At 43.1% G+C, this 16,223-nt stretch overlaps 2 protein-coding genes across 4 annotated transcripts in view; one reads left to right on the top strand and one right to left on the bottom strand.

Moving 5' to 3' along the window:
- The window catches only part of LOC113136720 (chloride channel protein 2-like), a 137,774-nt gene extending 132,170 nt beyond the window's left edge, over positions 1 to 5,604 (top strand). For 2 of the 3 annotated variants that reach the window (XM_026317756.1, XM_026317765.1), the window contains exon 24: positions 1,779 to 5,603. In XM_026317756.1, the coding sequence (XP_026173541.1) occupies positions 1,779 to 1,973 (195 nt within the window). In that variant the 3' untranslated portion in view covers positions 1,974 to 5,603. Of the gene's footprint in view, positions 1 to 1,778 lie in introns of all 3 variants that reach the window. The other variant, XM_026317770.1, reaches the window with a different exon arrangement.
- A 4,432-nt stretch (positions 5,605 to 10,036) lies between these two features.
- Positions 10,037 to 11,853, bottom strand: LOC113125472 (heat shock protein beta-7-like). Its single transcript, XM_026298946.1, has 3 exons — positions 11,607 to 11,853; positions 10,929 to 11,071; positions 10,037 to 10,216 (listed from the first exon to the last, which is right to left on the bottom strand). Exons 1-3 carry the CDS (start codon positions 11,851 to 11,853, stop codon positions 10,037 to 10,039), a joined length of 570 nt encoding a protein of 189 aa, XP_026154731.1.
- Positions 11,854 to 16,223: the final 4,370 nt, after the last annotated feature.

Below are 16,223 nucleotides of genomic sequence, written 5' to 3'. Positions count from 1 at the left end.
TTGGCAGGTCACACTTACTGAAAAATTGGAAATTGGAATCGGCCAAGAAAATTGCAGTCGGTGCATCTCTACATTTCAGTGAACATTAATGATTCCCCCTCCGTCTACCCATTATGTACTATGACAGACAACAGGCTGCTTAGTATTGCTGTCTCTATCTATTGTCTTTCCGTTTGTTCTTTGTCCCCCTCCTTCTCTTTCCATTTCTGCTGCCTCAAAAACAACTGAAAAACCCTTGCTCTATGTGAATAGGCCAGGAAGTGGTGAGAGGATTGTTGCTAAGTGCAGTGCTACTTGCCTGTCCCTGACATTTAGGCGATTTTGTTCTGCGTTCCACCAGCAGACAAAAAAAAAAACAACCAAGGCAGATAAAGCCCAGCCTCTCGCGGTCTGCCTGTCTATCACACGGAGACACTGTTAAATCACAGCCTCTCTGCTTCATATGGAAAAAGAAACACAGGGATGGTTGTGTGTATGATTATAGTCGTATTATAGAAGGATTAGTATTATAGTATTTTTTTCCACTCTGCATCATGCAACCAGTTTACTTATCAGTAAATCCTTTATCTTCATCCTTCATCAAACTTGCCTGGTCAAGCAGAAAATTAATTCATATTAATAATAGCAGAGAACAGACACTGTTGATAATCACAACAAAGTGTTTTTAAACTGTTAATGTTTTTATATTCTTTTAAATGTATGAATAATCACTGTTGTGGAGTCCATATAAACTCTAATTATTGAAAATACACTAGCATGTTAAGAAAATATTTGGACTTTTTTTCAATCTGGGTTGACATAAACCACATTTTGCTGATGTACTCTGCAGATCATCTGTGAGTTCACACTATGGACTTTTTGCTTGCTATATTCTGGCTACAGCAGCACAGCCTTATATTTGTGTAAAAGGCAAAATTCATCTCTTACTTCCTGTGCCTCACTACCAACAGTGTAGTTGGTAATATTTTATTGGGCAGACCACATCTATTCCTTTGGCAATACCTAAGGTAATTGCCTCTGCCATTCTGAGCCACTCTGATTTCTTCTAATAAATTGTCTTTTATGAACAATACTAAAAAGCATACTGCAGCATGCACTGTGGCAGCCACAGGTGTGGCCGTGTCTGTGGACATTTCTGATCTCCTTTCATTTCTGCTGTGTTCACGCGGCAAGAAGAGCTGCAGAGGTTAATAAATGGGCAGTCATTTCGCCCACTCCTTTCTCTTTCCTCTTATTCTGTGAAATGTTTCAGCAAGCAGCAGCAAAAGTCAGTCACTTTGACCTCTCTTTACAGTGCACGCTGCCCTCTGAACATATTTCTCGCCTTTATATTTTAGAAAGAAGATTTCAGTTCAAAAGAGAAAATGGCTTGTGTGCCTGTGAATCAGACTATCGATTACTTACATGAACTTGCAGAGCACAGCTAGTCAGCTTCCTATTTCCACTGGGGCCAAAACTATATACAGCATTGCATACATTTTTTACATTAATGAAAAAATCTTAGTGAAAAATGTTGCTCTGTCAGTTGGTTTTAACCATAGACATAAACATTATCAAGAAGTATTGCCCTTTTAAAAGTGCAAATGCAAGCCTCAAGTACAGGTTGGGGCAAGGAACTGTCATCAAAAATGAAGTCAAGTCAGTTTAGGTTTGGAGGTAAAAAGCTTACATTGTTCATGGTTAAGGCATAAAAGCAGACTGGGCTTCACTGGGGTATTATCTGCAGCAGTGCCTGGACTCTATGTGGTTTTGTTTCTAACTGACTTGTCTTTATCCAGCTTCGCAAGGCTATTGAGGGCTCTGTGACAGTGAAAGGTGTGAAGGTGCGTCCTCCTCTGGCCAGTTTCCGAGACAGTGGCACCAGCAGCAGTGAGAATGAGGCTACCGAGCTCCACAAGCTGTGGGACCGCCACAGGAGCATGTCGCTGCCCCGTGAGCATACCCCCTCTGAATCTGACGAGAAGTCCCAGTGAAGGAAAGTATAGGGGGAAGAAGTAGAACAAATGGTGGGCAATGATGAGGTGAAGTAAGGTGTTGAGTTCTTTAAACACCAAAAGCCACAGACATACAAAAAACCTCAGGGCTTAGGATCAGTATTTAATTCTGGAAAGAGTTCTTCTGCTACATCAGCATCCTCGTAACTCCTCCTCTACACTTCTCTCTCCCCCTCCACCATCACTTTGTTTTGTTGGCCACCCTGTGCTTTCTCTTGGGGTCTTGCACTGACCAAGCCAGACACTGTGGGGTCGAGGTGTGGGGAACACAGCTTAACCTGTGCCCTGCTCTCCATTAAGCCCCTGGAGTCTAAAGCACAGGAATGTGGATTGGGATAAAAAATAAATAAATAAAGACACATGTTGGTCAAATCCATGGGATGACTGGGAATGGTTTGAAAACTTTAAAAGGGGGATTTTTGGTTAGCAGTCTTTATTTAGCTCATGTATCTTTAGTGGTGGGATCAAAGTCTGGACCTGCAAAAGTTATGTTTTAAACAACCACTTCTGTAGGGAATTGCAACAATGACGAGGAAGAATAATGTGTGTGTACTATAAGTTTGAATGTATGAAAGGAGAAATGCGAGCGTGCATGAAGAGGTAGTAACAACTGTTTTATGTTTTTTTTTTTTTGTAGCCTATCAAGCACATTCTCTACTTTCCCCTTTGAATAATTTTATTTCTGATCAAGTGATATGGTTTTAACTGGAATTTGTCATTTCTTTAAAGTTTGTGCCACTGACAAGCACTGGAGGACAGATGTTTTAGTTTTCTGTATGTTCCTGTTTCCTTCATAACTCCTTTCTTTGGTCTTCTCATTTCTTCACTGCAGGTCTTAATGGTCAGGTTTAGTGTACAGTCTATGCAAGCTGACATGCCTGTTGGCTGTGGCAGATGCACCTGTAGCTCTTTTCATGATGTGCACACTCCTTTCAGACTGTAGCATCAGCCTTGCATCTTGAAGACACATAGAAACACAGAAACATTCTGCAGCAATGCACTCAGAGGGTCGAGGTTTTCTGCTTATCTAAATATAGCCCTTAATAACCATTCCAGAGAAGGCTCGGGTGGATGGAGAGGGCAGGAAGTGAGGGAGGGAGGAAGAGCAGGGAGTAAGTGGATGGCTGAAAGAATGAAGACATCATTACCTAACCAGCTTCTCTAGGGCCTCTCATCAATCTACTTTTGATCACCATGTTAGCTAACCTCCATCACTACCAGAGAGACAGAGCCCTCCCCACACACACAAGCTATATGATGTAATGGTCTAAGGCTGAGTAGACACTGTTCTCACCATATGCAGCGCTAGATGGCAATTTGAGAGCAGAATCAAGCAAAGTGATAGTCTGTGTGGACTGAAGCATGATCCAATCAGGTTAACTGCTGTAAAAATCCATCCATAGCCATTCAGTTTTCTTCAAAGATGTAGTTTGACCATTTAGGATCCATGCAAAGTTTACCAAATCCTCCCTACATTAGCACTCCAGCTACTGGGCCAATGTGGTTAACTGACTAAATGTTGAACTCCAGCCATTAATGTTTTAATAGCGTCATGGTTTCTTATTCAGCAAGCAGTCTGATATGACCGTTAACATACAGGTCCTGAGTATTTAATAATTCATAATGCTTGAGGCTTGTCAGCATGCTGTCTGTCCACCCACAGAAAAACACTGATTTGTTTTCCATTGCTTTATCCCTCTACATCTGTTTTTTTCTTATCTTGGCTCCTGATACGAGACACTCCTTGTTTGGTTTTTACGTGTTATTTAATCTTCATGGACCAGGTAACATCACCTGCTACTTCCCACAGCATTTGCACTGTTGTTTGGGTGCCTTACTACACCCTCCTGCTCACCGTCATGGTTGCTTTCAACATCTAATGCAATGTCGGCATTTTATTTTTGACGGTGTCTTGTCTTACTACTTGCCATTAAAAGTAAAATACACTCAGTAAAGCAGCATGGCTCTGCATGTGAGAATAATTTCATATGATCAAAATGTACAAAAAACAAAAGCTTGACAAAAGTGACTGTGGGACAAGTGAATGATATCTTATATTTGTTACCTTGTGCTGTATGTATCTTATTTTATATTTATCACGTCTGATTATTTCACTTTGATTGGCATCTTCCATTCATCCAGTGAGCTTTATCGATTGCCAGATTTTGTACTGGGAATGTGTTAGCAAAGTTATACTTGCAGATTAATATATTTAACATCATTCTTGTAATATAAAAGCATTATTATTATTGATTATTGATTATTTTGATTACTTTAAAGTTGATTATTTTTAAGTTGATTTTCATGCTGTCTTGAAACAATTCTACTACTTAAGACATTTATTTTTAAAATGCAAATAACAGTACCATGGTTAAGGCTCACAAACACTACCTGAAAGGAAAACAAAACAAATGTTAATTGTGATGCCAAGGGAAGTTGAATGTTAAAGGGACCAGCATTTGGTCTTTTAGTGACATGTTCATTCCACAAGTGCCTGCATCAACATCACTCCTTCATCAACAGGAACAATGTGTTAACACTTAACACTATTGGTTTTCTAGTCATATGCATGTAGACGAGGCACTTTACACACACGCAAAAATATGTAAGCAGGGTGGATGATGTGTAACCACAGTGAGCAGTTATTTTCATGGCAAACTGTTGTATGTTGCACCACCACCACCCTAACCTCACCCTTCAAGGATGAGGATTTTCATTATTCTGCCTACTCCTAGTCTTCCCCTCTTCAAACACTTCAGATTTTTTAGATATAGTCCATCTTAATCAAAAGTCATTATATGTTTTGTTTTTCATTCTTTTTATGGATGATTTACTTGTATGTATTCAATTTGTGCAATAATGATTGTTGATCTTACTTTGTAACCAAGTTTAATAACATGAATGCAAGATAACCTTATTTTTATAAAGAAATCTGAAAAGTGTAAAAAGATGTCTGTATATGAGGAGAATTGACACTCATACAGAAGTTTGTGTGAGAAAGTGATGTTTGAATGATAGTTTGAGGGGGAAGCTTTCTCAGATGACTAATAAAAGCTGTCAGAAAACTCATAAGAATCAGCATTATGATGTTTAGGACACAGTTTGCACATTTTATGTTATGTTATGGCTCCAACTTCTCATTTTGGTTTTGGGAAACCTTCCCCATCTGGTCTTAAACAGCCCTCTAGTAATGCCAGACTGCAGGTAGCACTCTCGTTCAAAGAACCCCTTAAGCACTGAGGCTGAATTTGTTTTAGCTCCTGTCTATCTTCTCCTTCAGTTTGGGGAGCTTTAATAAGACCAGATCCTCCATCAGCTGTTGAGTGTTATCTTTTAACTACTCCTTGGGGCTCTTAGAAACTGTATATTGTACATACTTGAGGCCTCCACAACGGCAAATCCTGAGGGCCAAACCAGATAGACCTGAACAAAATCCAGAGCTATTTTTCACACAGAAAAATGAAAATTTGTTTTGTATATGAGGGATGAATAAATGAGATTTTAACAAACAAAATGTTTTGTGTAACTTTGCTTTCAACTAATTTGTATCTTAGAGTATTTCTGTTCTTCTGCAGCTGTTTCTTTCTGCCGTTTCCCTTCAGAAGTATCTTTAACGCAGGAGTGTTGTTTTTTTTTATCTTCTACTTATACCCCCTTACATAGTACATGTTGCAGACATTATCTGACCAACAGATGTGATTGTGAATGTGAAGTGATTTGTAGCAGTAGCAAGTTGGTGACCCATACTCGGAATTTGTGCTCTACATTTAACCCATCCAAAGTAGGATGGGTTACACAGCAGTGAACACACACCTGCAGCCAATGCTGCGGTGCCTGGGGAGCAGTTGGGGGTTCAATGCCTTGCTCAAGGCTCTCACCTCAGTCGTGGTATTGAGGGTGGAGAGAGCGCTGGCTATTCACTCCCCCCACTGACAATTCCTGCCAGTCCTGAGACTGGTTACGAATCCGACTCTCTATCCATCCATGACTGGCCCCAAATGTGTAACTATGTAGGCAGAAATACAAAAACAAATATTGTAGGGCTGCAACAACTAATCAACATTATCGATTAAATTTGATTATTTAAAAAGTTGGCAATTTATTTATTTATCGATTAGTTGTACTGTAGCTCTTTGTAGCAGCATATGGTGACATGATGAGCAGAGTGGATAATGTACAAAGTAAAGTTTACTTAAAGTTTATTTATTAAGGGGCAGGATGTTTCAACTAGAAACAAAATTACCTCAAGTTCACTCTGTAGATCTGGAAGTCCATAACGTCGTCTTTTGCCCAGCCATGACTTGCTCCACACGTCATCTTTGTTTTTCCTGTTTTTATTATCAAGGCATGTCATGAACAAAATTAAAGCTACAGATTGTTTTGGTTTGCTGCTACCTATCATTTGAAAATGCAGGTTTTTTGCGTGCGTCTTGGCTGTGGTACAGTCTGGCATTATGACAGCTGAGATCTCAGTGTGACATGGGGATCACTGGGACTGTTGACTGCAACAGTTGGCTCATTAATGAACTGTTGCCTCTCACTCCTTTCACTGTCTGAGCTTTACGTCTGTGGGTTTGTTTCTCTCTGTGTTGTCCTGTTCTCTTTCTGGTTCCTCCTACTCAATATCCCCATGCACACGTATGTTAACACTCTTTCATTCTTTTGTTCTGCTGTCTGTAAATGAGAGGAGAGCATCTGGACTGCAATGGGTCAGGAGTCCAATTGCAAAAGTTTAATGAGCTAAACAAATTTATACCTTAAGTAGACTGCATCTTTGTCCCTCTGTGAGTTTCAGGTCACGCATGAGACCTTCTCCAGAGAAACAAGAGTTGCACCTGCTTGTTTGTGTTTGTGTGAAAACCTGTTATCACGTCAATGTGGAGACCAAAACCTGTTTACATACTTATATGTGGGGTCCAAAACCTATTTACACACTTAGATTGTGGGGACTCAGATGGCTCATGGAATTTTAGGGCTATACCTCCAAAGACCTGGTGTTCCGGCGATGGAGCCCACACCGAGGTCCAGTCCTGGTCTCCAGAGCCCTGGCGTTACCGCGAAGGTCCCAACGCCGAGGTCTAGTTCTGGTCTCCATGAACCCTGGCATTCCGGCAAAGCCGCCCATGCCAAGATCCAGTCGCCAGTCTCTAGAGCCCCAGCGTCTTGGCAAAGGTGTCCACACCAAGGTCCCTCCCATGACTCCTGGTTCTGAGCTTTGCCCAGGTCGGTCTGACTGAGCTCACCGCACCTTCCAGACCAGAGCTTCACCCCAGTGGGTTGGCCGGGCTGGCCAATGCCACTGCACCTCCTGAACCGGAGCTACGCCTCGGTGGGTCAGCCGGGCTAGACGACACCACCACACCACCGGAGTTTGTGTTTCGTCCCGGTGGCTCGGCTGGACTTGTCGATACCACTGTGACCTTGGATCAGAGCCTCGCCCTGGTGGACCGGCCGGGCTGGCCGACACCACTGCACTACTGTGGAAGGTGAAGGCAACAGTGGTCCCCGTAGTAATCTGCACCCTCGAGGTTGTAACCCCCAAACTGGGAGAGTGGCTCCAACAGATCCCAGGAACAACATCAGAGCTCTCAGTCCAGAAGAGCACAGTGCTAGGAACAACTAAGATACTGTGAAGAACCCTCAAACTCCCAGGCCTCTGGTAGAGGACCCGAGATTGAGGAAGACACACCACCCATAGGGGTGAGACGGGAATTTTTTTTTTTTATATATACTCAATAATGTAACACTAAATGTACGTAAATTTATGTCCATGGTGAGCAACAGGCTGAGTCAGTGCAAGTTGGCCGTTTCTCCTTTGCTTACTCGACAGACCGCAGTTTGGAAATGATAAGTCAATCATGGTCTCATAGTCCCTCCCCGTGAAGCCCTCCCCCTCCATGCCAAAACAGTGTCAGAAAGTTGGAACTGAAAAACACTGGCATTGCAAAGAAAAGGAGCGGCATCGTACAAGAAAGAACATCATCACAAAAAAGATTAACTGTCATCGCATTGGCTCCAAAGATCCAGATCCAGAGTCATCTTCTGAGTGTTCTGAACTGAGCTACCCTTCGCCCTATTTAAAAGACTTATTTAAGTTTAGAGGCCCCAAGAATGAGATTTCAGTGCATCTCCTGTCTGCCTCAAACAAAAGAGTTGGCTTTCAAAAATACGCCCTCAAATTTGAAGACACATGTTGAGGTAAACAGGGCTCTTGCTATGCTAAGTAATGTCCCTGAGTGTTGCATGGAATTTGCTTCCTGACGTGATATTATCCTGTTGTCTAGCTACATGCATGTTGGCATACAGCAGTAGCGTCACAATAACATGACTGTACCTTCATTGTTTATTTAACGTAGAGGTAATTAAACCAGCAGTCATGATCTGCTTTCCGCCTGTCTAGTGGTCAGTGGCTCGTCTTTCAGTAGAGATGGTGATCACAGGGCACCATTTAACACTGTAGTAAAGGCCCCTGTCTTTCTAGGATGTTAGATTAGTGTTAATGGGCAACTTTTCTTGCTTTTTCATTAACCTAGAAAATGGTCAGATTAGGATAAGCACAATAAGTTCAACATACTTTCCAGTAAACAAACGTTTTTGCTTATAAGTATTACTAGTAGTGGCACAGCTTAGACACTGAGAGACAACCCACTGTGTGAGTACTTTTATTTTTAATACTTAAAGTAGATGTGAAAGTTAGTAAGTACTTACTTTTAATGTAGCACTTCTACTTTCACTAAAGTATATATTTTGCTGGGTATTTGTACTTTTACGTACTGAGCTTCAGTACTTCCTCCACCACTGTTGGCCTGTTTAAAGCTCCACATCACTCCAATTATGTTGATTATCATCAGTGCTTCTGGACAAGGTTTTTGATTGTATTCAGACTCTAGTGCTGCCGACAGTAGCACAATGTGACCTCAAATCTGCTATCTTTTCCTAACTTAAAATAGAACAGGTCCCAGGTCAAACAAATTCACCCTGTTGAATTGTGGGGAGAATTACAAACAACACGACAAACACAGTTTGATTAAAATATTCATGAATGTTCTCTGGTTGGATTTAGTTTCTAAGAGCAGGTCTCTTCCACTCTGTGACTCCCGTGTGCCCTGTGATCAGTGGTAGAGGAAGAAAAGTTATTTAAAAAAATTTAAATTAACAAAAGCTTTTGTAAAAACATATTTTTTACTAGACCAAATCTCCAAACAAATTTGTCTTAACACAAAGATAAAGGAAGCAACTTGCTATAGCACCTTTTAGCCTGTATTGTGAATTTACAAGATGAATATGAAAAAGTAAGTAGTCTAGTCCACACAAAGGTATTGCTAAGTTTAGTTAAGTCTACTGCTAGTTTATCTGTAATATGCTATAACAAATATTAAAGCAACTGTGTAAGATTTCAATATGTCTGGTTTTGGCACCCTCCAGTGGTAGTGTAATAAAAGAGATAGCTGTGGCAGTGACAGTCACAGCTAACAATTGTAGACTTATGAATCTGATCCAAGAACAAGACTTCATGGATAAAGCAGCAAAAACTTTACCGAACAGCACAACAGAAAATACATTAGATAAACCTGTTTTTATGGCTTCTCTCGAACAGGTTCAGATGTTTTTAGTATGCAAGTGGAAATGGCCATGCCACTTGGAGGGCCCAAGCCAGAATAAAGAGGTTTGAGTCTGGCAGTAAAAACTGAAGGACCCCTGGGAAATATTTACAGCAAATAACACAGTATGTTGCTAAAGAAAAAACTGGCCACGGTGCTGGACAAAAGGTCAGGCAATCATCAAAATAGTTGATATAAAAAGTATTTAATTAGTCATTAATGTTATTCTCAAATGTCATGGAAATCTGGACAGTAGTTGTTGAAATATTCTACTCTGTATTAGATAGACAGACTTAGTGGATAAAAAAAAACTCATTTACTCACTTTATTAAAACTCTAATGCAATTATTGGCTTAGGTGAATGCACCTCACTGACAACACTTTAATAAAGTAATAATGTTGTTAGCTGAGATGTAGTGAGAGGCCCTATGAGGCCACAAATCAAAGGTGAGCTTCACTCCGGTAGGTAGGCTCTAGACCACTCAGAGTTGTAGCCCGGCAGACGCTCACCACCAGTGTACCATCAGGATTAAGGGTCCCACTGACTGACAAGGGGTCCATGTCCTCTGGGAACAAGGACTTATGGGTGAATGTGTCACTGATGCTTCCATCATCCAGTACCTAAAGGACAGAGACTTAGAAATTTAGAATTTAAAAAAGATGACTGCCATGGAAAGAAGGATTTATCTGCAGATCACCAAAAGAAAGATCCTCCAGCACTTGAGAACAGGATGGACAAATTCAGAAGAGCAAGAGGGCCAACAAAGTTGTGATGGCAAAAAAGACAATGAGAACCAGTGAAAGAGGTGAAGAGGTCAGCACTGCTGACAAATTATTTTCAGTCAATCTAGTAAAAAAATCAATCAGATTGTCATTTTGCCATCACACTGTAGCAGTTGCTTTTGAATTGACATTCAGTATCATATAGGTCACATGTAGGTCACTATAACTCAGTAGAGTTATAATAATGACAGATATGCGTGAGGATGGTTCACTTGCCAGTCCAAATATTGAGTTTTTTCCAAAAAAGATATTTTATTTTACATGGTCGTAGTTAAAGATTGAGTTCTGCTGTGAATTACTGATGATCAATCCAAACTTCAAAATGTCTGTCTTGAAAACTGTTTACACGAGTATCTTCATTTAGATCTGATTCATCCTCACATGGACGTGACAGTTGTAGCATGTCTGTGTGCAAAAACACATTTTTATCATGACCACATATGCTCTGCTAGTTCCTGCTCAGACCCTCCAAAAAAAAAAAAAAAACCCTTTTGCTAATTTATGACACACATACACCAAAACACACACACACACACACACACACAACTACCTTCTGGGCATGAATGACAACATGGTGGTTGTAGGCCATCACCACTATGTCATGTGGCTCAAACTGGCTGACGTTGGCAGACATGTAGTAGCTGTCTCCCAGACAACGCACACCGCCAACTGTGCTGCTCTGATGGCTTGACCCTGCACACATTGCGAACATTACATTAGACAGTGAAACATTACAATACAGTGAAAGGAAGTTTAGTTGGGTCATTAAACATTACATCTTACATGCAACAATATAAATAACGCAATTAATGTAATATTATTGGAAATACTGTATATTTCAGAGGCTAATGAAATATTAATTACAGCATGGGTTTCTAAGAATAAGATATTTCAATATGTATTTTTATACAAGGGTCATCTGCTTATCTTACGTGAGTAATGTTGAAATACTATTATGAGTGTAAAGTCAAAGTGATATCTTAACATTAACAGTTTACTGTCTAAATGCCTAATAAAAACCATATTCCTCTTTGCATTTGTGTCATTTCATCTGGAAGGACATGACTGGCTGATCACTATTTAAAAGAAATGCCTTTGTCCACATTTGTCTTAGGATCAAAAGTTGCCAACAATTCTGATGTAAGGTTTGTTCCCATTATCATGTAAACAGGCACTGCGGTAACAGGTAGGGATGGAGCTTAGTGAACAGTCAGCTCAGTTCTCTTACCAGTGTGTCCACAGGAGGATCTGCTGTGCCTGCTGAATGGGTCCAAACAGCTGGGTCCCCCAGGGCCCTCTTCTCCAAATAGACTGGAATGATCAGCAGAGTCAAGAAATGGTTCAAACAGAGGGTCCAGAGAGTCGGACGATCCACCCAGCGAGCCCGCCGATCGATAGGAGCTGGAGGTGCTGTAACGTGACGAAGACCGGTAAGATGAGGAGGATCTGCGGCTGGAAGATGTCAGAGATGCCATAGTGGATGATATGCAGTAGCCTTTCACACAGTTTGAAAATATATTCCCACTATTGGTGTAAACAAACTTCAATGTGATTTCTGCTAAGCCTCCTCACAATAAATAATGAAACATACAGTCTACAAAGCAGGTTATTAAAGACTAAACCTCCCAGGCAGTGTCCAGGGGTCATTGTTGTGGGTTTTTATAAAGCTCTGGTGCACTGTGGGTCAGGATGAACTCTATAGCATTCTTCCTTTAACCATAAATGGCACTTTGTCCAACCACTGGAGCCAAGAATGTAACGGACAAACTGATAAGAATTGAAGACCCCCCTGACTTATTCTCATACACACATACTGAGTAGAGATAAGGCTGAAGGGGGGCACGTAGACATGCTTCTTGCATGTGGTCAAAAATAGCAAAGTAGTGAACTGGCCAGGCCATCCGTTAAGGACTGGTCCCTGCAGACAAGGTGAACACTTTATCAATAATGCAAGAGAAAAATTGGCCATTTATATTCTGCTTACCTGCTAATGGAATAACACATGCAGTCTAAACTTCCAATCTGAATGGAGAGTGGTTCCTTAGAGAACAGATTTAAGGCCAAAACCACAAAATGTGTTTTTTACTCTGGCAAAGCCAATGTATGCAGGTTGGCCTTTACATTCCCTCTTTAAAAGCTGTAATTGTAATGACATTTACATACCGACAGCATGGCTGCATCGCCACATATCAATGATGACATTCAAGACTATCATATTTATACCTTTTTGATATGTTTGTGTTTTTCTATTAAAGAATGTGATAAATGGCTGCAGCAAGTCATTTTACCCCTCAGGAAAATGTAGTCTCAGTTATATTAGTGTCATTTCATGACACCTGTCATGATGTTGGGTGTGTGAGGGATGAAGGAGAGGCATGGTTCTAAGGTTCTAAGTCCATAGGCGTGGGGGTGTCAGCCAGCCTGTCCGAACAGAGTACAAAGTCCAGGGGCACAGTGGCATCAGCAGGTCCAGCCGACTCACTGGGACCAAATTTAGTGCCAGGAGATGTGGTAGTGTCGGTGGGACCAGCTGACCCACCCTGGCAACACTCATGGTCCGAGGTAGCCATGGCGTTGGTAGGGCCAGCCGACCCACTGTGGCGAAGTCCTGAGTCTGGAGACCCAGAGGACCCACTTGGCCGAGGATGTGGGCCTGGAGTTGGGGTGGCGTCGACCAGCCCCACCGACTCACCAGAACAAGGCGCCGGTCCAGGAGAGGTGGTGGTGTCGATCAGACCGGCCGACCCACCAAGGTGAAACTTTGGTCTGGGAAGTGCGGTGGCGTCGACCAGCCCGGCCGACCCACTGGAGAGAAACTCCGGAATAGATGAGGTGGCATCGGCTGACCCTACCGACCCACCAAGAGTCGGGAGAAGGGCCTTGGTGGGGACAGTGTCGTCAGCACACCGTGGTTTTGGCACTGGGGAGGCAGTGAATTCGGCTGGCCCAGCCGATCCACCATGACGTCGCTCAGGGTCCAGAGGTGTCAGCTAGCCCAGCCAACCCACCAGGACGAAGCTCCGGTCCAGGAGTCGGGATGCCAAGGCTCTGGAGACCAGGACTGGACATCAGCGCGGGCGCCTTTGCCAGAACACTGAGGCTCTGGAGACTGGGACTGGACCACGCTTTCATCAAACCACGGAGTGACTGGAACAGGAGACTGAACCTCGATGTGGATGCCTTCGTCCCACTGCCGAGGGACTGGAACTGGAAGCTGGACCTTGGCGTGGATGCCTTCCTTCCACCGCCGAGGCTCTGGAACCAGGAGATGGACCTCGGCACAGACACCTTCGTCGAACCGCAGAGGGCCAGGAAGCCAGGACTGGACATTGGCATGGGCGCCTTTGCCCTAACGCCAAGGGACTGGAACCTGGGACTGGACCTCAGCGTGGGCGCCTTTGCCCTAACGCCAAGGGACTGGAACCTGGGACTGGACCTCAGCGTGGGCGCCTATGCCGGATGGCTTCGTCGGCGCACTGAGGTCCGGGCACCTGGAGTGGAGCCTCAGCGGGAGCAGCACTCAGGAGGAGGCTCAGGAGGATGGGATGGAACCGCAGCAGGGACAGCGCTGAAAGCTGGGCAGTGCTGAGGGAAACAGGCACGCCAGCCAGAGAAACAGGTAGCAGGCTGGCCAGGAGTTCAGGCGAAGTGCTAGCCAGGAACTCAGACAGGCTGGCCAGGTACCTGTGCAGGCTGGCTGGCAACACAAGAGGGGACACCGGTGTGGGTGACTGGCGAGCGGGCAGCGGCAGCTGGCGCTGTGCTAGGCACCTCTGCATAGCCTTGGGGAAGGGGAAACACTGGGTCCCGCATGTTGCTGGAGACGTGCGGGACCCAGCGTTTCCCCTTCCCCAAAAAAAGAGAGCACCGCTGCCTTGGAGGAGTCGCGGGGAGGCTGCCTCACGATCTCCTCCAGCTGGAAGGACAACTCAAGAGCCTGCATGTATCCGACGGAGGTTCGGAGGGGTCTTGGAGGGCTCGGAGGAACCCCTTCTGTCTGGTGGATCCTTTTGTGGTCGAAGCATTCTGTCATGAAGTTGGGATTAAGGAGAGGCATGCAGGACCCAAACGCAGGACAAGCAGTTCTTTATTTTCCCCTGGAAACCGCCACTCGACAGGCGGGACTTCATTTCGCCTCACGGTGTAACACGAACTCTCCTCTGCAACTCAGGCTCGACACCGTTAATGCTTCGACAAGGAACAGAAGACACAGAGTGGTATATGTAGACTTGAAACAAAAGATTAATTAGACACAGGTAAAAAACTATGAACTAACGAGAAACAAATCTACCTTTAACACAAAGGCGTAACACAGGAAATCTGAAACCAAAATAAAAGTCTGAGCCGGAAATCAAAACCCACATCATTTGATACCCAACAATCATCAACTATGGTGTGAAATTGTTTTAGGCTGTAAACTCCCTGCTGCTTTTGCTTATGCCCACGTGTACATTTTGAATGCCTGCCCATCTTCTCCCACTTCTCATGCTCTGGCTTTTATTTAATTGGTGTTTCAGCTCCTTTCTTACATTTTCACAATAGCCCTGTGAAGGCGCTCTTTAAACCAGATGTCTGTCTAAAAACCCTGATGATCATACACACGGGTCTTAATTTGAAATACATGATGTCCTGCTCAGATATTACCCTCCTTTCCAAATGGATTAGCTCCCTAGGGACCTATGATGTCATGGAAATATGAAATATTTACTGATGATTGTTTGATCTCTAAGACCAGCTCGACTGTGTGGTTACACTGACGTCTGCCCTGGTAAAAACGTAATAATGACAATGCAATTGTTATTGCAAGGGGGCTAATTGAAGTAGGCTTCATGGTGTGTGTAGCATGGAGACTGTCCACTGTTTAAAAAGGTGAATGTATTAGTTCATTATTGAACCATAAATACTAAAGAGAGTCAGATTAATGATTAATGGTTATGGAGATCTGTTCACTCTGCTCTCATCTGTCATTAACTACATCATATAGCCCAAAAAATCACATTACAGCAGATTTGTTTGTTTTTGTTGTTGTTGTTGTTGTTTTTTTTTGCAAAGAACAATAACAATATTTTATTAACTCAAAATCATTCAAGATGCAGCAAACAAATATTCATTTTTCAAATCCAAAGTAGCAATATTGAAATAATTACATTCAGCCAAAAGAGGAAGAAAAATATTTAAACAAAAAGGAAACGAAGAAAAAAGATTGAGATTTCAGAGGGAGGAGAAGGTTGAGTGTGTGTTTGATGATGATGATGATGATGATGATGATATGCAACCCACTTGTGGCTGGGACAGTACATTCATTTGGGGTCATCTATTTTCCACATACCCTGTTGGTTTCATGGTGTTTTTGCCTCTGGCTGAGTTTTATGGCTTTGCTCTCTGAACTGTCCTGTACCGTGGGTCTCCTTCCATTTGTGTGTGTGCGCGCCGGTTTCACTGTGCACACCCCTCAGCACCCTCCCCCTGAGGACTGTGGACTGTTTTATTAAGACCGCAGAGGCTAATGCGGGTTAAACAGACCGTCCCTCTGTGTGAGGATTGCGCTCTATATATTCCTACATTTTCCACACTCTTTTCCTCAGTTCTGTTAGCAAGTTATGCCACAGCTGTGGGCCCGATGGCGCAGGGGGAGTGGTCCACCGGCCTTTCAGCTTTGTTTCAAAAATGGTAAATAGCGGATAGGGTGACCGGGGCGCCACCACCAGCTGAATATTCATGCACCCTCCTGCCTTGACGCTGTCTGACAGATCTTTTGATGTCTTTTTATAGCACTGGATTCTCCTACCACTATATCACACAAACACTCACAGGCTATGAAGCGCTTCTCTCCTGCAAGTATCCA

Source organism: Mastacembelus armatus, chromosome 13, assembly GCF_900324485.2.
Source record: "Mastacembelus armatus chromosome 13, fMasArm1.2, whole genome shotgun sequence".
Lineage (NCBI taxonomy): Eukaryota > Metazoa > Chordata > Actinopteri > Synbranchiformes > Mastacembelidae > Mastacembelus > Mastacembelus armatus.
This window is presented reverse-complemented; position numbering and strand designations above follow the sequence as displayed.